Raw genomic sequence first — 20934 nt, 5'->3', positions numbered from 1 at the left:
ATAAGCCTTAAAATAATCAAGGTTTAACAGAACAAAATAATTGACTTTAATCACCACTCTGTACAGATGACTTGAAGTACCGCAGGCTCCCCCACCCAGCACAGCGCCCTGCCCACTTACCTTGGTATGGTGACACACTTAGTATTGCAATTCTGAGTGGTGATGGCTTTCTCAAGCTCATCTAATCGTCCTGTTTTCTTTAGCTTTTTCACCAGACTTTTCACTGCTTTTTCACACCACTTTTCTTCCTGTCCATTCTGTTCTCCACCACCTGCTCCTCCAGACCCACCGGCTGATTTTTTCCATCCCAGGAGTCTCTTCACCACTGGCGGAGTGAATGGCAAGATGGACGACATTTTCTTACAAAGGGTAACAATCCACACTCAGAAACTGCCTGGTAAATCTACCCTAGAAAAGACATTGAAACATTAATTTTAAGGCTAACTTAAAATAGTGATTTCAATATGCTACTGAATGCAAACCATGGCACACAACAGAAATTTAAACTCTTCACTTATTTTAAGTTCTTTCTATGTTGAAGAAGATGCTGCCGTCACTACTTTCAATGAATTGTGGCAACAAATTCTTCTGAAAATCAAGAAGACTCAAATATTGGGCAAATACAGTTTTGCAAATAAAATCCTTGTCAATGATCTAGACAAATCATTTTACTAAGGCCATTTTTCTTTAGTAACTTTTTCGAATTAAAACTTGATGACAATGAAGATATTTTTACAAACACCAAGTTTTTCACATTTTTAGGACTTCAGTATATTCTCAAAAGAGTTAGCAAAAACAGTCTTGGAGAATATATACTTACGTGGTATATGCTTGCCTAACATAAATAGGCACTGGGTTTAACACCCACCCCCCACCAGCAGCAGTAAGGAGTGGAGGACACTTAAAAATAAAATACATACACACCCAATGCTCAAAAAGTTTTACATTTTCACTAAGAATAAATAATAGTGATTAAGCTTATAGAGAAAAGGTTTTACTCAATCTCGTCTGCTTTAAGAAATCCTTTTAATCCCATCTATTCTTAATATCCAGTTCATTTTATCTAATAATGTACACACACAGTAAAATTAAGCATATTTGTCTTCCTATATCAATGTGCCATTCTGTAATGTCTTTTATGTACAGTAACAGGTTTGTAAGAGAATTCTTGCAAACATTAACCTCAGGCATCAGCTACTGATTCCCTAAGGAGATGATGGGCTAATTCCTGTGTGTCGGCCACTCATTTTCCTCACTATGAAAACTATTTGTAGTTATAAGAATTATGTGTATATTATCTGATATCAGCAGCGTTACTACGTAAGTACATTTCTGTAGACCTTTTTGTACTTAACAGAAATAATTTGTCTTTTCATTTGCTTATTTTTATGCACTTAGCACTAATTTTCCTATTTTTTGCCAGTCTCTCAATTAAAGTGTCAATCAACCGCCTTTTTAATTCTTCACACAGCCCCATACCCTAGAGTAAATTATCCTCCCACTCTGACCTGAAACATTACTACTGTCCTAGGAACCCCTTCACCTCTCTGTAAGCTAAAGTTGCTATTTTACTAATACCATGTCTCCATCATCCTGACTGACTGCATCTATTGTTTCATGGAGTATTTCCAAGAAAGAGATAAAGCTGTCAGTAAGACTCATTGGAACAGAATTTTTATACATTATTATTTACTTTTATAAGTAACAATACTGTCACTTGTTGCAATGACTAAGAAGTGGTATTACCTTAATTTTCCTTAAACAACAACAAAAAACAAGTCTCAGATAGTTATTTTAACCCTGTAACAGTATCCATAAGGGAAGTACAGAGATCCTCTTCTTGATCCTTATCAGAGCCTGGGATCATCTATTACCTACCATTTGCCTGGATGGTTCAAAAGAAAATTTCATCTTCTGGTTGTTTTAAGTCCAGGCACAAAGCAGACAATGCAACTGACTTGAACAGCTTGCCTCCAGTTGTTTTAAATCTAGAACAATTCCTACCTACTGCTTTTCTTTTCCTTCATAAAACTGATTCAGGAAGTAACATCAAGTCTTTATGTGAGTTTACATTCTTGAATTCTTTTCTTTGTCCTGCTACCAGCTTTTCTTCTATTTGTATAATAGGAGGTTAGCTATACACATGCTTTAGATTATATTTCAACCTACAACAAGATGCTGCATGTTCTACTTGTTGTGACAACTAATGACAAACTGTACCAGCTTGTAGGCTAAAAACTTCCACCATTTTTCATGCAATATGACCTCCCTTTTATGACCAGCAGCAAGACCTATTTATCAGGATTACTTTCCCATTCTAGCCCACCCATTATTACATTTGATTCCTTAAAAGGAATTTTTCCTCATCAACTAAGGCTGTGTATTTATCCTAAAACACATTTACTTTATTTCAGCTAAACCAGGTTCAATGCTTAAGTATTTCACTTTAATGTCCGTTATGTCTAGTTTCCTAAGGCACTGTCATAAATCACCACAAACCCTTATAAGGGCTCATCAAGAAAATTCACAACAATCTCATCTCAAGATCCATAACTGCATCTTTTTAAACCCTTTTATCCAAATAAATTCATGTTCACAGATTTGTGTCTGGAGGGGGATGTGTGTCCAATAGTGAACTCTAACTCTGATTTACTCTTATTTCCCTGTCTCTAACACTAAAAATCTTGATTTGAATACACAGTCACTTGTATTACCTTACTATAGATGTAAAAGTTTGAAATAATACCACTGTAAGTTCTAGAACTAGGATTATTAAGCAAAGTTTAAGATTTCTTTGCAGCTCTATCTACTGAGGACAGTTAAAAAAAAAAAACAAAACAAAACAACAACTGCTTTAAAAGTCACCTAAAATAACCATTTTCTCCAGAGGTATTAGCAACCTGAGATAGTTACAAGTCATTTCTGTTCCTCCTACTTTATGTTCCTTAAGTTTTACACTCTCTACGTCCATGTTTATACATAACAAGTGTCTGCCCACCCTATGAGTTTCTTCAGTTACAGAAATCATTCTTCTAGCTTTCTCTAGTCTGTCTGTTTACAGCACAAACACACAGACATCTGAACCCACTCTCACACCATTACATTACATACTGCATTAGTCTGTAACTAGATAGTCCATAACACCAATTTTATTTGCTGAAATCATTTTGTATCAGTTCATACTTGGAAGACAGGCCAAATTAAAGTATCCAAACTGAACCAAAAGGTGTGTGCAGGGTGGAGATCCCAGAACATCCAAGAAGAAATGTTAATTATGCTTAGTTAATGTCTAGTCTCCCCAATTTGAGCTGTCTCAGCACGCTTAGCTAAAGCCAAGTACAGTTCATTGGGTAGAGCATGTGCAGAGGAGTGAAGCTTGGGTTTTATCAGCAGCAGTGCAAGAGGAAAAGACAAAGACTCGAATGGGAACAGAGATGTGGAAAAATCAAACAGACTTTGAGAATGAAAAAGGAAACTAAGTTACCTACATCGCCTATTTCAAGATTTGGAAAAAAAAAAAAAAAAAACTAAACAAAATAAAAAACCTTAGTAATTATAGAGTAGGCACAAAGGGAAAGCCTACAATTCTAGAAGTAACAATATGTCCAGGAAGAGCCTACTGTTTACAGCCTACTTTTCACTAAGACAGTCCTCTTTCCAGGATGTCAATGATAAGTTATCTACCACTTTCTCATATCATTCTTCATAAGCTCTTACAGGACAGTACTTCTATAACCTTAAAAACTAAATGCACCAACCATAAATTCCTATAAAGTAACATCGAAGCTAAATAAACCTTATATAAAGTTACACTGAAAGGTAAGTAAGTAGACAAGTCACAAACTGGGGGAAATTTTATAAAACATATCTGACAAATGACTAGTTTAGAATGTATAAAGCCAAAACAAACAAAAAATTGAGAAAATACAGTTTGCTAAATAAGAGAAAAGCAAATTACAAACATTTAATTAAAGAGAGTAAAAGAACATACTTGAGGGTGTCTAGTACCACCAACTATCAGAAAAATGCTAATTAAAACCCTATTGAAATACTGTTTCACATCACTTAGGATGATTCTAAATGTTTCAGACAGTATCAAGTGTTGGTAAGAACACAGGCTACCTTAGTAGCCTACTGCTGCTGTACCAAATTCCCCCACACTCACTGCTCACAACAGCACACATGGACTAAATGTCAGTCAGTCTAGATTCTTCTGCATGCCTTTCCTTCCTCACTTGTGAGGACAACACTCTTGAGTTCACATCTGACACCTCCTTTTTGCCATTAAACCTCCCACTCATGTCTAATAAGGACATTGTGACTAATTTAGGGTTTATCCAGATCATCCAAACTAATCGCCACATCTCAAGATCTTAACAATTTTCTATGTATAAAATCCCTTTTGCTATATAAAGTAACATTCACAGGTCCTGGTCACTGCAACCTATGTATGCGTGAGAACATTTGGCCTACATGGAACAACTGCATACCCCTGCCCTACTCAAACACTGCTGACACAGCAGAAAATGACACAATGTCTTCCTAAAGACTTATGCATCTCCCCAAAATACCATTATACTCCCAGACACATATTCAAGAAAAAGAAAAATGGGAACCCATGAGCTGAGTTCTATTTCCAGAGAGAACCACTCCTTCAAGTTGTCCTCCTATAAGCACTCCATAGCATATGTTCTGTCCCCAAATAACAAAATCTTCATAAAAAAAAAAAAAAAAAGAGTGGGGGGGGGGGAGAGACAGAGAGAGAGAGAGAGAGACAGACAGACAGACAGACAGACAGACAGAGAAGAAAATGGTGATACAGGCCTATAATCTCAGCCCTCAGGTGGCTGAGGCAGGAGGATTACAAATTCAAGGCTAACTTCAGCAAAACTAACTCGTGGATAGGGGCTGGGAGTATAATGGTATTGTGGGGAACACTGACATCGTTCACAATTTACACAAACACACACACAAACACACAACTTCACAATATATAGACACCAAAAAAAAAAAAAAAAAAAAAGCAAATGTTGCTAATAAGATTCTGGAACTTTCCTTAGCAATACAGCAGACACAGTGGGCAGGCAGGTTTTGCTCAGCTGGGGAGTTGTAAAGCAATAAAGAAAACTATCAGGAGCTATTAAACTGTCAACAGGGGCTGACTAATAAAACATAAGCAAGCACCACAATGCATCAAGCTCCATTTGACAAAAAGGCAGACATATAAAAGCCTATCAGACAAGACAACCTTCATACCCCTAGCAAGAAGCAAAGGGTACTTTTGGCCCTGTTGTATTCCTACCATACCATAAAATATACTCTAGGGAAGCCAACTCTGTAACACCATGTGACACAGTCTCTTCCTAACACAAAGAACATGTTAATTCAACCTTTGGAAGGGAGAGGTACCACAGCAGTGATACCAGAGCAGAAGTCTCATATCAAACAGCCCACAGGCTAAGAGTTCACCATGTCTTAAGTCACAAAACATTTTTGGAGCTAATCACTAGAGTGTAGGTACAGAAACATCAGAGCAATTAAAGCCAAGTTGCCTTTTGCTTATCAAAAAGACTGTTAAATCAGTCATTTCAGAAACAAGTGCATTCAAAACCATCGGGAACACCCGGGGCAGCTTTCCAGAGCCAGGCCCCAGGATCAGTTTATACATGCTGTTAGACAAGGAGATGTGCTTGCCACACAGCTAGGGCCACGTAAAATACAGCAGAGCCTGGAGATCCAGAAAGGATGGACATGAACAGGTAGACCAAGCTTAGCAGACACAACTGTAGGCCAGTCAACCCTAAGACTTGCCTCAAGGCCATCAGCCTGTTGTACTACTGAGAATCTAATCTTTCAGGACAAATGATCTTCCTGGGTTAGTGACTGATCTGTGTGCCTGTGAAAAACTGTTAGAAAAAAAAAGTTCTAAGACTACCTTAAACGTTTTTGTACTTTGTGAAGTGGAAACTTCTAGTTTCTTTGGAAAGTTATGTGAAATGATGTTTTGCTGGGGCACACAGGTGAAAGGGTGTTCTTATTGAAGCAAACACATGAAAGAATGTTGTCCTTAAACAGACACAGGTGAAAGGATGTTTTGATATAACAAACACATGAAAAGTCCCATATGACCCCACAGAGAGTGGCAGATAGACACTGAGCTTCAGTCTGGTTTGCTCCACCTTGCTAACAACATTAACAACACACATGCATTGGTTTGCCTTATATAGCGTTGTTGAGCTCAACTTGTGACACTCAGCCACTGAGAGAACTCACCCAAGAACTGCTCACAAGGCTCCAAGGCAACTTGCCGCTTCTGCTATGTCTCATCAGGCTGGTTGGTGAACTACAGACCCTGGCTCGTGCTGGTGTCTGTCTGCCTAGGAGTGGTCTGCAGCTGCTGAGTCAGATTTGGTGTTTGCTATAGGACTGAACTGTTGCCAAAGAAGATCAAGCTCGCCCCTAAAGAACTAATAATGCTGAACAGGTCCACTTCCCCACATCCTAATAACTTTTCTCTTCTACGACCTCTGCTGGGTGGTGTGACAGAAGACAGTTGAACCCCTATTAAAAGTAGGTTGCAAAAAAATTGTGCCTATAACTTTGGGCTCAAATATTCCAGTCACAACAATTTAGCCAAAAAGAATAATGAAAATTAATTTTCTTGGCCATCAGCAAAAACTCAGAGATTTTCCTTAAAATCAGAAAGATCCCAGCAGATTCTCACTATTATGGTGAAGATATGAAAACACCTTAAATTTAAACCTGTTTTAGGTTATCTGAATCACATGATCTGTGCTGTCATTTATCAGTGTCCCTTATCATACCAGACCAATTATGACCAATCTGGAACCAAGCAAATAGATTACCTGCAGTAACTTTCCCTATCATGCTAACCAGGCTGGCCGACCCATAAATGACATAACATTTTCAGCAATACTAATTATAATATTGAATGGTCATTTATTGTACTTTAAATGAAAGTGTTTAGCCACTGCTTGAAATGCAAATGTATTGAAAATAAAATGACAAGACATGGCAATTTGTTCTAAGTTAAATACAAATGGAACAAAAATTAAACTCAACTTCTAATCATACCACAAAAATGTTAATGTGTCATTTACAGAACACAAAGGTTTTCTTCAACAGTGTAGCAGCAAGCTCACTGACATGGAGGGGCTTTTATTTTGTTTGTTAGCATCTGCAAGAACTAAGTTCAGATACTACCTGTTTCTAATTCCTGCAATAAATGATACTTAAATAATGCAGGTTTTTGAGAACAGTCAGTCCTGATGACAAAGACAGTTTAAAAACTATCTTAGTAAAATGCAGAGTCCAAGATCACTCACTGGAAAGTTTCGATTAGGTAAGATCTGACTATCCTAAGTTTCTAGCAAAGTCTTCTAATTATTAATAATTCTCTCCTAACATTAGCAAACAGCACTATATACATATTTTACTGAACTACAATTCCTCTTTTATGCTGTCTTTAACCATTGTTCTTTTTTTAAACCACTTTTGATGTAGATACCAGAAAATATACATTCTTAAAACAAAACAAAACCAAAAACAATAAAAACCCTCCCCCAATGTCTAGGGTAGTTTTTCATGCTCTGACATTTTCTGGAATGTATAGGCTCCATATAAAAGTGCAGTGGCTTTGTGAAGAATGTATCCATGTACGATAATGTGGTATTTGCAGTTATTTAGGACTGGATATTCATCAACATGTCATCAATTTTTTTTCTCATACATTTTGCTAAATTTACTTATTCCTCCAAGCATCATGGGATGTTAAAAACAAAAACAAACAAACAAAAAACAGTAAGGTTCTGAGAATCTGCCACTGTAGGCAAAGCAGGTTTAACATGTGCAAGCAACCCTAAGTTCCAATCCCAGAATACACACTTTATATTAAATACTATCCTTGACCCATTATAAAATGTTAGCATTGGGCAATAATCAAATATAAGGCATGCCAAATATAGTTAACAAGTTGTAAACATTTTTTTAATCCCAATCCCTCCGGTACTTCTCAGAAGAACTATCCTGCCTGCCACTCTTCACTTATGGATTCTGTCTCATTCTATCCAAAGTTTCTTACACTTTATAAGCTTATGTTGAACCTCACCTCAGGCCAACTGGCTCTCTTCACTCACTGTTGCAACTATCTGTGCTAACCTATAAAGATCTTTACCTTCACTCACTAACTCCGTGAATCTCCTCTCTGCTTGAGTTCCAGTTCCCCATCTCAGAGTCCTGCAGCAAACATACTTCACACAGCAACCTAATGTGCATTTATTCGTATAACTCCTCAGAGACATTTCCCTGTGTGCTGTACTCTTCTGTTTTTCTAATGAACCATGACTGAGTAGGAGAGAGAATCAAGGTAGCAGATCCTGAGACCTACCAATTTTAAAAAATCAAAAGGAAAAAGACAGGTAACCAGTTTTGATTCTACGTTTGTAACATTTTAAAAACATAATAAAGCTATCATCTTGAAATATACTATCTGCAAGGAGAAATGGTACAGAGAACACAAATGTCCAATTTTACCAAGTACACCAAGTACTTGCACCAACTGCCAGTCCTCCAGAAATCATGAGTCTTTTCAATTATCTAAAACATGACATTGTCTGGACTTTCTAATTTTAGTTGTAAGGCATGTTTCATATACAGGGGTTGTGATAAGGACTTTGGGGACATCTGCCACTGCTGACTATTTACGATTCTATTCCTTATCAACCCTTGCTTCAAATTCACTATCTTTTCTCTTAATTCACAGTAATCACATGTATATTCAATTAAATAAGCTTTATATGTCTGCAGTCAGCAAGTGATTTTTGAAGGTACAGGAGTATACTGTTGTATACGTTAATATTTCCCACCAATGTGTTCAGATGTATCAGCGGCTACTTCAAGTGTTATTTAGTGTGTGTATCACTTCTACTGTTAAGATCATCCCAGGTGGTTTACTTTGTACTTGTCTAACACATTTAACATTTTCGCCTCTAGTAGCCTATTTTGAACGGATTTACACACATAGTGTTCTACTCGACACACTGTGTTTCTGGGCTCTTTGGTTTTCTTCTGGTAGCATACACAGTGGTATTTCCTCAGACAAAAACCACTGAACCTTAACCACTAAAGCTACATATCTTCTTCAGGTATCTGCTTCATTCCTACTTGCCTGTCAAGATGCCCTCAGCTGTTGTTTCAGCGATCCCATAATGGAGGCTCACTCTTTCTGGAGTCATAAATCCTTCTCCTCAGAAGTCCTTCCTTCTGTAAGATGCCTTGATCACAGTGTTTTATCATAGCAACAGAAAAGTAACTAATACAAGCTTATTGACACATTTAATTTTCAACATTTTATATTTTCTAATTTCTATGTATTTATTCATGTTTTTCTCATCCCTCCCTATCAGCAATTTTTCTTCATTTCTATCAACTTACCCCTCACCAACTTGTTAAACTACACATTCTATTTTAATTCTCCAAAGGGTGACTCTTAAATTTGTTTGAATGGAAAACTTGGCCTCATCGGTGGATTACAGGTAAAGAAAGTAGCCCATTAAAAGGCATTAAAATTTAACTTTGAATTATAAATAATAAAGGGCCCAGATATAGTGTCATCCATACCAGACCTCAGCTACAAGGAAGCTATAAAGAATGACCTTTTAAGCCCACATGTTCAAGACCAGCCTAGCACAATCCATGCTTCCCTTTAAAAATAGATGAATTAGAAGTCTCTGGGCTGGAGAGATGGCTCAGCGGTTAAGAGGACTGACTGCTCTTCCAGAGGTCCTGAGTTCAATTCCCAGCAACCACATGGTGGCTCACAACCATCTGTAATAGGATTTGATGCCCTCTTCTGGTGTATCTGAAGACAGCTACAGTGTACACATACAAACACTGTAAATAACTGAGAAACTAATTACCTCTACGTTGGGCTGTAGAGGAAGCTAAGAAACATCAAGCTAACTCACAAGGTTTTACTACAGCTGGGGGTCAGGAGAAAGAAAATAAAACTGACAGGGCTGTGAGAACTGATCCTTAGGGAATACACTCCTTAAGCTTTCTCTAGGTAAGTGCTTCTCTGTCTCACTGTTGTGTGGGGTAAAACAGAAGCCCTGACCAGGGAATGGCTAGGTACACCTGGGAACAGAGTAAATGCACACAAGTCCACACTAAAGACACTCCCAAGCCCTGTCCCCTGTTGGCTTCTGCCTCTTAAACATGAGCAGCCAGACTTCTACCTTGATGGTCAGATTCTTAAGACTCTTCAAGAGAATTCAACCAACCTCAGAACACACACATACTAATCCTGAGAGCTCACAAACAGCCTACTCAGCCCCTTCATCCATGAAACTTAAAGGGGCAAGCTTCTCCCACAGCTCCTGTTTCTGTAAGCTTTTTTGTTCCTTCTTAATGAAGCAATCACCGACTTTCTAAAGAAAAATGGCAAATAGAAACAGAAAAGGGGAGCTTCCAGAAAACTGAGATTATATGGAAGGAAGAAAAAGTCAATCAAGACCAAGAGCAGTTAAGACAGCAACACCGAAGCAAACAGAAAAATCACACACACACACACACACACACACTCTCTCTCTCTCTCTCTCTCTCTCTCTCTCTCTCCAAAATGAAAACTCCCCAAAAGTATTAGCAAAAAGAACAGGTGAGAAAAACAGGAGGGGCTAAGGCCCAGCATCCAAACAGGAGTTATAGAAAGACAGTGGAGGTGATAAAAGAGAAGGGTGCCAAAGATGCCAAGGAAACCGCCTGAAACTAGACAGGTGCTTCCACATAGAAGGCCTACCAACTGCAGCACAGCAAATGGTCAAAACCCACCTGGCCCCAGAGCTGGTGACAAAAAAGTCACAATGCTGAGGACAAAGCATGAAGATAAGGGAAAAAGCCATACAGATAAAAATATTCAAATGGCTCCGGTTTTCTCAAGGCAACACAAGTCAACTGAACAATATGGTCAATCTGAATTTCTCTTCCGGCAATAAAGTGGCGTTCACTGTGGTTTGCTTCAGTGATCAGTGCAGTTGAGTGTATTTTCAAATGCCTCTGCCTATTTGCACATCTTCAAGTTTTGTCCATTTGAGTCCTTTACCTACTTTTTAGGGGTTTTTTTGTTCTAAAACTCTTTAAAATACTCTGAATAAAAAAACTTTATAAGATATACTATTTCCAACTATAATCTCATTTTGAGAATTATCTTACATTTTCTTTTCTTTGACGCACAAACCCTTTTAACTTTCATAAAGTCCAACTTCCCTTTTCCATTTGTGCCCGTGCCTGTGGTGTCATTCACAGAACCAGGCAAACCTCCTGGTAGGAAGAGGGCTCGGCTCTGCTTTGGACACTTGTGCTTTTGGAAGTCTTTCTTTGTAATTACTACATTTATGTTTTGCAGAGTCCCTATAGTCCATCTAAATTCAGACTAACCATCTGAAGAGCTGCAGAGCCACACATAGCTAAAGGCTATCCTACCAGACTGAAGAACTCCAAAATATGGAAGAAACTAGCAATAACAGCAGCATTTCTGAAAAGTAAAACTGCAAGTAGGAGGTCAGAGGGAAATTACTTTGCATTTCAATTTCCTATTTTGTTGTTTTTGAACTTTGTACTATATGTATAACTATTACCTACGCAAAAAGATAATTAATTTACCTTTCCTTAAGATAGATATTCTAGGTCTACTATTCTACATCTAAAAGACACAGCTGTACAGGTATACTCAGTGAGGTACAAAGGTACCATCCACAGCAGCGTTATTTCTAACATCCCAAGATTAAAAGTAACCTAAACATCCATCAACAAGAGTTCTTAGGAAACATAAGAATATCACACGCTCTCAGGGCAAAGGCACTTGCCACCAAGCCTGATGACCTGAGTAAATTTCTAAAACTCCTATGTAGAAGGAGAACCAAATTCTAAGTTGTCCTGTGACATCCAGGAGCATATAACATACATGTGCATGCATAAGTGTGAATGTGAATACAAAACACACAATGCCCAAATGTCAACATAACCAAAACAAAAGGTATTCAACATGAACTGCCATAAAGCAACCTACAAGATGAACTTTAAAGAACAGCTGGCCAAATCTGTTAAAAGACTAAACTTGTCCAAGTGTGCTTAGAGGTGAACAGATTAGTGGCAAGGACTCACTATGTATCATCTGGTTTTCAGATAGACTAACATGCTTACATGGACATCATGACACATTTAACTCTGGTTTACTTTCGTTTATTCTGCTTCACCTTCTTGTGATGTTAAAATCCAGCTGAAAACTAGTGTTCCTAGCTCCTCTTACAGCCTGGGTAACTCCCAGAAGCAGATTCAGGAACACCAGAAGCTTTACTTTTGACTTACTTTTTTTTACCATTTCTCAACTAACTTAAGAAACTATGTAATCTTTTATCTGGCATGTCTGTGTTTGCAGTGGGAGAAATGGGCCTAACCTGTGTCTGTTCTGGCAATTTGTTTGTGTCACCACAAGAAAGCTAGATTAGGTATGAGCACACACACCTTTAATCAGAGGCCTAAAAGGCTGACTCAGGAAGATCTCCGGTTCCTATCATGGGCTACACACAGAGACCATGTCTGGGAAAAGTAAACAAGCAAACAGCATTTGGATAACAGGTCAACAGCCATGAAAGCAGCACGGCCTGATGAGAAAATACCTCGAAACTTGATGAAATATCTTAGAGAACAAGAGAAATCTGGCAAGAAAAATACTTGGCAAAAGTTGAAACGGAGAAAAGAAGCAGGTGGTAAATACAGAAAGCAAATCTAGGGCTGGAGAGGTGCCTCAATGGTAGAACACTTGTCTAGCATGTAAGAAGCTCTAGGTAGAGTCCCAGGTACAGAGAGAGAAAGAAACCAAATATAAATTGTTCTTTTTTAAAGCTACAAAATGAGGAGAAATTTCAAGTATCTTTAAATGGCAAAAGAAAATGAAGTATCCCCTAACACATACATGAATTTTCACTTCAATAAAGTCTAGAGCTGGGGAAATCACAGTGGGTAGGAGCCCTTGTAGCACAAACATGAGGACTTGAGTCTGAATCCCCTGCACCTATGTAAAAAGGAATGAACCAGCAGTGGAGGGGTATAAAACAAAGTTTCAGGTTCAACCGAGGAAATATGACAGAGATGGGTTGAAAAGAAGTCACCTGATATCCTTGAGGCTCTGAGAGGGTTGCTGATACAAGCTAAATGAATCTCTTCCTACAGAACCTACAAAGGGTGGACAAGAACCAATTCCGGAGCCAATCATGTGCACCTCAGCATTCACTCCCACCCCATACACAACAATAAATAAAACAGCAATGCTAAAGAGAAACCCAAAGGTAAATATGTCAACTACAACCAAAAAAAGAAAAAAGAAAGACATCGATGAATGCCTTCTCAAATACCCAAAGCTCCAATGGAAATACTATTTTAAAAAATCACTATTTTTGACTGCTGGAAATATATGTTCAAACACAGCACACTAAGCAGAGAAAAGCATCACCAATGATCTAAAATTTCTGTTGTTAGTCAAAGAAATCACTAGCAATAAAGGCAATAATAATAAAGATTTTTAAAATTAAAATGTAAATCTCAGTGGGAGTGTTTGCTTAGTAGATTCAATCAGTACCACTAATCCCCTCCCCATTAAAATACATATTTTAAAAAACTGAAAACCAGATTTCTCAATTTTCTAAGTAATAAGGTTCTTTCCAAAGTTTTAAATTAGTAAAGGACAATGCCATGGAGGATGGTGGGTAATATGCCTTTTAACTAAGCAGAAAACATTCACATGTGCAATTTCATGGACTATTTCAACTAGATGTTGGTCTGGCACCTAGTTCAATGACCATTCACCTCACTTAAGGGGTGAGCTCTGTATCGACAAGCTGTTCCATTTAATTCAATGGACAGCCTCCTGACACAAGGAGCACTATGTAGACAACCTGTTCCATACTGGCCAAACACACCTTTAACAGGCTGCGCAGAAGCTGCATCTGTCACCAGCCCATGCTCATTCAACTTCCCCAGATCATAAATGTGCACCAAGACTGCACAGGTGCAAATGCAAGTCAGCAGAATGCCATGGACTCATATTGGCCTTCCCAGTTCCCAGGTTGGTCTTGCCTTACTCCTGAAGCATTACCTAGTACCACATCAAACATGTAGTTAGATCTTGTAGGCTGCAAATTCAACTAAGCATATCTAAAGCAGTTGGTGCCAAAAGAACATTCTACAATGGGGAAAATGGTCTTTATTTGTGATGCCTTATACAGCAGCCAGTTCTTGTAATATGGCCAACTAAAATTAGATTAAAGCTAACCAAAAATAATATAAAATGTAAGGAGTTCCCCAACCTCATTATCTGTACTTCAAAGCACCATGGCAGACAGATACAGATATGCAAGCAAGCTTTATCTTGAATCTTTTCACAGAATATTCTTTCTTCCTGAGTACATTAAACTTACAACTGTCCCCCACAAAAAAAAGGAAAAGAAGCTGGGAGTTGGGCTTTGCAGATAACACAAAGAAACATAGGGAGCTTCCTTCAGAGGCAGCTTCTCCTTACTACTGCTTTATAGACTTGTATCCAAAGAAATCCCAGATTTTTCAAAAAAAAAAAAAAAAAAAAAAAAAAGCAATATAAAAAAGTCAGTAACAATTCCACATTAAGTTTCAGATTTTAACAACAAATTGAGAATCTGTTCAGGATACTGTCATGGGTACAACCATAAAGACGGAATGTGTGTACAGGCCAGGAAGTCAGAAAGGAAATGGAGGGGATGAGGAGATGATGGAGAGAATTAACAGAACTAATGATGTATGAAGGAGTCATATGGAAACCTACTATTTTATAAGCCAATTTACCTTTTCATGAGTTATCAGGGAGATCCCAACCCTGCAAAACAACAAAACAAAAACAAACAAAAACCAAGCAACAGCCATTTGTCTTGTTTGACCACCAGAATTAAATGTTTGCCAAAGTCATCACACAATTTATTTCAGCACATAAAGACATCAAGTGAGCTAGAAGCTTCCCCCTGCCAGATAGTTTTTATAGTACTGAAAGGAAGAAAACATCACCAACTGTTTGACTTAGCTTTAAGTCTTAAAACCTACCAACCTGCCAGGCAAGATGTGCCCACAAGTGCAATAGTGGCAAGATCATTTTGGGATAACCAACTGATTCCTGGAACTGTAAACTGGGTCCAAAGCCCATGCCTAGAGAGAGGTCACAGACTAGAAGGAAAAACCTACTACTTGTGTTTTGCTAAAATGGGCAAAAAATCAAATTGTCATCAAATTCTTACAAACTAGTTTACATAGTCAGGGCGATGGTTAATGTGCAGATCATAAACTGTCAACATGCTCAGAACAAGAGATCTGCTGAGTATTCAACCCTAAACAGGACACCTTTTTCATCTTCCTCCAAGGCTCAGACATCATCAATGGAAGAGAGAGAAAAAAACAACAGAGCCAAAAGATGGAAAGGAGGGCTGCAGAGAAGGGTTTTGGTGGGAGGTGGAGTGGAGCAAGAAAGGGTAACCAGAGGAGTTTTCAAAGAATACTATACTTGTATATTTTTAAAAACAAATATAAAACCACACCAAATCACCAGGCAACTGTCTTAAGAGAAGACTCAGTTACAACTACACAAAACCAGTTGAGCTACAGAAAGAACCACTCACACTGTAGGCAAGTATGCAGATCACAAAACCACTCTAAACATGTCTAGCTATCTGGCTGAACTAGAGGCAATGTCTAAAGCCAACTGACTTAGTAAAATTATTATTTTTCTTGTATCAAATTACTGAAGTGTCTTAGAGCCATGTTTGATGACATAAATCTAGAACCAGTGTCTTAGAGCCATGTTTGATGACATAAATCTAGAACCATAACTGAATGCATCACAACAATGTAGAGAAATAACCAAAATTGGTCAGTGACAGTAAGACTAGCTTATTTAATACAGCAAAACCAGGGATGGCTGACTTCTTTATTAGAAGGTTACCAATAATTATCTGATAGAGACTTTGAAAATAACCCTGAGATAGACAGGAGGACCCAAATAATCAAAGTCATTGGGCATAGTGGTTTACACTTGTAATCTTAACATTTGGTAGTCTAAATCACTGAGTTCAAGGCCATGCTGAACTACATAGAAAGTCTGATCTATACAAGAGAGACCATGTCTCAGTAAGTAATTTTTTCCCCAAAATCAAAGCTAGTAATATGAAGAAACAAGAAACCATGACCAGTTAGGTGAACTGTTCACATTGCTCTATCCAGGAAACTCTAACATACTGCCTCTTAAAAGCCTGAGTGAAATCTTTTACCTAATACCAGCAGGCTTACAAAAAGGATGGCCTCCTGTCAAGTGTGATCCAGTGCTGTATCTCTAAGGTCACCTTTCTTGAGTGCTGGCTAGCAGAAAGACTTTTCAGTCTGAAATCAGAGCTCTCTTAGACAAGATACTGTGGGTCTTTCATAAAATCCTTGGCTACAGCACAATGTTCTATAATCCATTTGTTAACCACCCCAAATAATCATCTAAGTATATTAAGTAGATAGTAAGGTCTTAAAAATGTTTTCCCAAACCAAATTTAAGCTAACTGATGTACATTTACTGCTAGGCTTTCCAGTTCGGTCCTGCTCTGAATGGCCACAGACATGCTAGTCAAGCTATGGGTACTTGTTCTGTGTCTTGAAGATTATTTCTATTATCCTCTCCAAGCGGTTATCTGCTTTCTCATAACAAAGAACAGAAAGCTTAAAGTTCCCCCACATCCTATCTACTCCTCACCACACCCAGTTAAGCCTCCCACACTATCCATAAACTACTAGTTTCATTCTACAGTGGCCTTAGATGACAGATAACTGTTAAAACATTTTAAATAAATATCATCAGGTTTTAAGTAAAACCTGAAAGGATTCCTCTGTGCTTTAAGGTACTGACCTGGACAATAGGCTGAAGGCCTGGTTGTTCAATGTCCATAAGATAATGGTGTTGGCAAATCATTTGCATTAAGAAGAGCCCAGATAACTAAAGAGCAAGAACTTTAACCTGAGAATCTGTCTCAAAAGAATGTTCTCAATCTTCTAACTTATCTTTCAACAACCTTAAGAGGTAAAAACTTTTTCCACTTTTAGTAAAAAAAAAAAAAAAAAAAGACTTGGAAGTTTAATTTACCCAATACCATAACCAGAAAACCAAGTATCAGCCTAGGGCTTTGATTCCAAACTCTTTTACAGGACTTGCGGCCTAGTCTGAATTCTTGGCCTATTTGCATACAATACTTTCACTGGAACCCAAATGACTCAAGTGCCTTTTCTTTTCTTAACCTAACTACAGGGCAATGGTTAATCAGATTGAGACCAAATTAAGCTCAGCAACTGTACATCTGCTCAACAAGCATACAACTGAAAGATTAGCTGTATCTTCAGTTTGAATGAACTGCAAAAAGTGGCAGACAATATACCCACTCCAACAAAGACATCATTCTTAGTGTGGTAGGAGCTAACACAGCCCACCTCCCCTAGTATCATCCTTTACACTTGATAGAAAACAACGCAAGCATGCTTCAGGAAGTGACTTCAGGAATGCTCAAGCTCAGCTTATGCCCTAACATAATTACTTTTCTTACTTTAGGGCCTTGGTCACAAGACATGGGATTCTTATTTTCCTAATTCCACTGAGGAGTAGTGGTATGACTAGCCACAGAAAGTTGGTTGTGTGAGTGTTACTTGTCCAATAAAGTGGTACTGAACTCTTTATAGTCAGTTTCTGATAAACCTTTGCAATACTTAGTAGAAAACTTCTTTGCACTTACAGAAACCAAGGGCCTAAAAATGTCTCTTCTGCTTTTACCCAGACAAAGCATCTAAAAAGATATGCCTCTCTCCACCCTCTAAAAAGGATTCTTGTCCCAAGAATATGAATAAGCCTCCATCTGCCAGACTACACTATATCCAGCCCCTGCATGCATTACAAAAGCACCTGGATAAAAAAGGCTGCTGCAAACATGGTTTCTGGAGTGCGAAGCATTAAACCTACAGCATCCAAACCAAGCATGAAGGGAAACAGGCCCAGAGTCAAATCTTAAAAACTCAAAAGGTCCTTAACCACCAGTTCATGCAGCTAAACTAGTTAAGGCTGTTTGTCTGTTCACTCAGCCTCCCAAGTGAAAGCACTGACTGCAGCAACAGCATCTATTTGTTATCAAAATGAAGAGACCTCTTGCTCTACTGAATTAGTAACTCCTCTGTTCACACAAAGGGAAGGGTGATATAGAAAACCATCCCCAAAATTCCTACCGTGAGTTAAATCACACAACCAAGTCTAACAGGAAATTACTCTGCAGTTTCTCCCAACACATACTTTATGAGCCATACAGATTGCTTAGCTATTTAGTGACAAGTACCTCAGAACCCTAAAGACCAAACTTTGCTGAACACCTACACTATGAAGTCACTTTAGGTGTAGCTACAAAATAGGAAACAACAGTATTTTAAAAGCAGTGTCTTGCTAAGGAACAAGGATGTTTATAATCCCAGCACAGTCATTAAGCCTGGCCAGTGAGGACCCTTAAACTTAATTAAGTCAACTGGATTTTAACATTAAGCATGTACCTGGGCATTCAGTTTAAAAAAGTCCAAAGACCACAACAAATTTTATTACCACCACAGGTAAGTTTATGCAAAAACAAAGAAATTTTAAAAATAACATCAATGTTACTGTATAAATTTAACATAAACATTTGCCAAATGACCTAACACAGAAGGGGGAGGAACCTCTTTATGGAGCTGTTTCATAGCTAAATGGGAGAGGGGGAAAAAAACCTTAAAACTATAATACATTTGCTTCTCCCATGTCTGGATTCCATCTGCTTCACTAGCTCATGGATTGAAACTATTCCAACTCTCTTTTAACTACTTAACACTTCTCTGTAAAGGGAAAATTTGCTTTTTACAGGAACCAAAGTAAACTAATAGGAAAGATATTTCCAGCATGACAGCAAATGTATTCTTGTACTAGGCACAAGAGAAAAAATTTTCCTATTAGTGTTATGGGGTTAAGTCAGAAATAAGAGATTTTGAAAATTGACATTCCAGGGTGCCATTTTTGTAAAGATAATCTTCTGGTAAATTTGCCTGATACTGATTTATTTACATATGTCGTTTCATTAGTTTAAAACATCACCGTTTAGAATATCTGAACAAGGCATGACAATAAGGCGGAATGCTGCTGAATTATGTTCACCTGGGCATCTTCTTTCAAACCGGCGTGACAACAAACAGGTAGTGTTTACCTTTAAGTGTAAAAGGAATAAATAACAAAACCAACCTCGATTTTTGTTTTTCTTTTGTTTGGATTCACAAGGAAACCATAACATGCAAAGGGTAAGAGGACAAAAGTACCTGGCCCAAGGACAGTATCCCTAGAAGAAAATAATCCAAGCACCGATTGTGAAAACCAAGTCTGAAATAAGTGCACTTAATTATCATGCTTCCTAAAGGCGTGTGATCAGACACTAATAGGCTGTACCCACGGAGCAACTTTCCCAAGTGCGTGGAGGATGAGCACGGCAGCCTCAGCCGCGAGCGTGTTTCTGAGTCCACACTGTGATTCGGAACCCGCGACTGTTACGGTTAACAAAGGCCACAGGAAAGAAGGGAAGAAAAAAAAAAAAGGAAAAAGTAGAAGCAAAGTACCACACGCCCCTAACTCGGCTCCAGGGCCATTCTGCAACGCAAAAAAGCAAGAGCGGCCGCGCGCCGGGACAGAAGCGGGCCGCAGCGGGGCTGGGCGGGGCGGGGGCTCGCGGCCCTGCCCACGGCGCCGACCCCGGCCCGCGCGACACGGCCCGCCACACCCCACACGGGCGGCCACGTGACCCGGCCCCGCACACCCCTGTCCGGTTCCCCCGGCGCCCCGGCTTTACCTGCACCCAGCGCCTGGTCCTGGCCCGTCCGAGCCGGGCCCCGGACCTTTTGTTCCTTCCTCTTCCGACGGGCTCCGCGCTGCCGGAGGAGTGGGCGCGCGCAGGCGGAACTGCGCCGCGGGCCCCCGCCCCGCCCCCAGGCCCGCGCTCGCCGCGGCCGACGGCCGGCGGGGGAGAGGGCCGCCTGCCCCACTCCGCGCGGCCCCGCGCCCGGGCACTGCCTGCACCCCGCGCCGCCGCCCTCTGCCCCGGCCGCCGCGCACTTACCTACGGGCGGCTCGCTCAGCGCTCGCGAGCTGCAGGCAGGCGAGCTGCTCCTCCGCCGCCGCGCGCGGTAGCCCCGCCTCCCTCCCCGAGCCGCGGGCCCCGCCGATTCGCCGGCGCAGCCCCGGGCTGGCACCCTGCCGCCCGCTGATTGGCGCCCGCGGCCGCCCGTTAGGCGTGAGGCACGCCGGCCGAGCGGGCGCGCACGGAAGACGGAGGGAGCACGGCAGGGACGGAAGGAGGCCGGTCGCTGCGGGCAGGGCCGGGGGCTGAGCGGGGCGCGGGCAGGCGCGGGCCGCCGCCTCCCGCCTCCGGCCCGACCGGCGGCACACGCAGCCAATCAGCGAACGGGGAGCCCGGGGTGTGAGCACCGCGTCGGGGGCCTGGAATCGGAAGGGAAACGTCGCTCGCTGATTGGTTCCGCCTTCCCCGTCGAGCGTGAGGCGAGGCGAGGCCGGGTGGGGTGGCACGCCCGTGGTTGCGCTTGAGTTCGTGTCCGGCGCGCTCCCACCGGGCTCGTGGAGAATCGCGGAAGGCCGCGCGGCGTGCCACGCCCGCAGACCCCCCCCTCCCTGGCGCCTCTGGGTGGAGCGCCGCGGCTGAGCCCTCGCCCACCTCCGTCGTGAGGCTAGAATGGACACGTGCTCGGGCCCGGACCCGCCCCCAGCCGAGTCTGAGCCGCTGGACTGGCAAAGCTTTGGGG

At 40.4% G+C, this 20934-nt stretch overlaps 1 protein-coding gene across 2 annotated transcripts in view; it reads right to left on the bottom strand.

Moving 5' to 3' along the window:
- The window catches only part of SMAD2 (SMAD family member 2), a 57753-nt gene extending 37474 nt beyond the window's left edge, over positions 1-20279 (bottom strand). For both annotated transcript variants that reach the window (XM_080919680.1, XM_080919681.1), the window contains exons 1-2: positions 20235-20279; positions 121-408 (exon numbers count right to left, since the gene is read on the bottom strand). In XM_080919680.1, coding sequence (XP_080775806.1) covers positions 121-356 — 236 coding nt within the window. In that variant the 5' untranslated portion in view covers positions 357-408; positions 20235-20279. The remainder of the gene's footprint in view (positions 1-120; positions 409-20234) is intronic.
- Between the last annotated feature and the right edge of the window lie 655 nt (positions 20280-20934).

The sequence above is a fragment of the Micromys minutus genome (assembly GCF_963924665.1).
Source record: "Micromys minutus genome assembly, chromosome: 8".
Lineage (NCBI taxonomy): Eukaryota > Metazoa > Chordata > Mammalia > Rodentia > Muridae > Micromys > Micromys minutus.
This window is presented reverse-complemented; position numbering and strand designations above follow the sequence as displayed.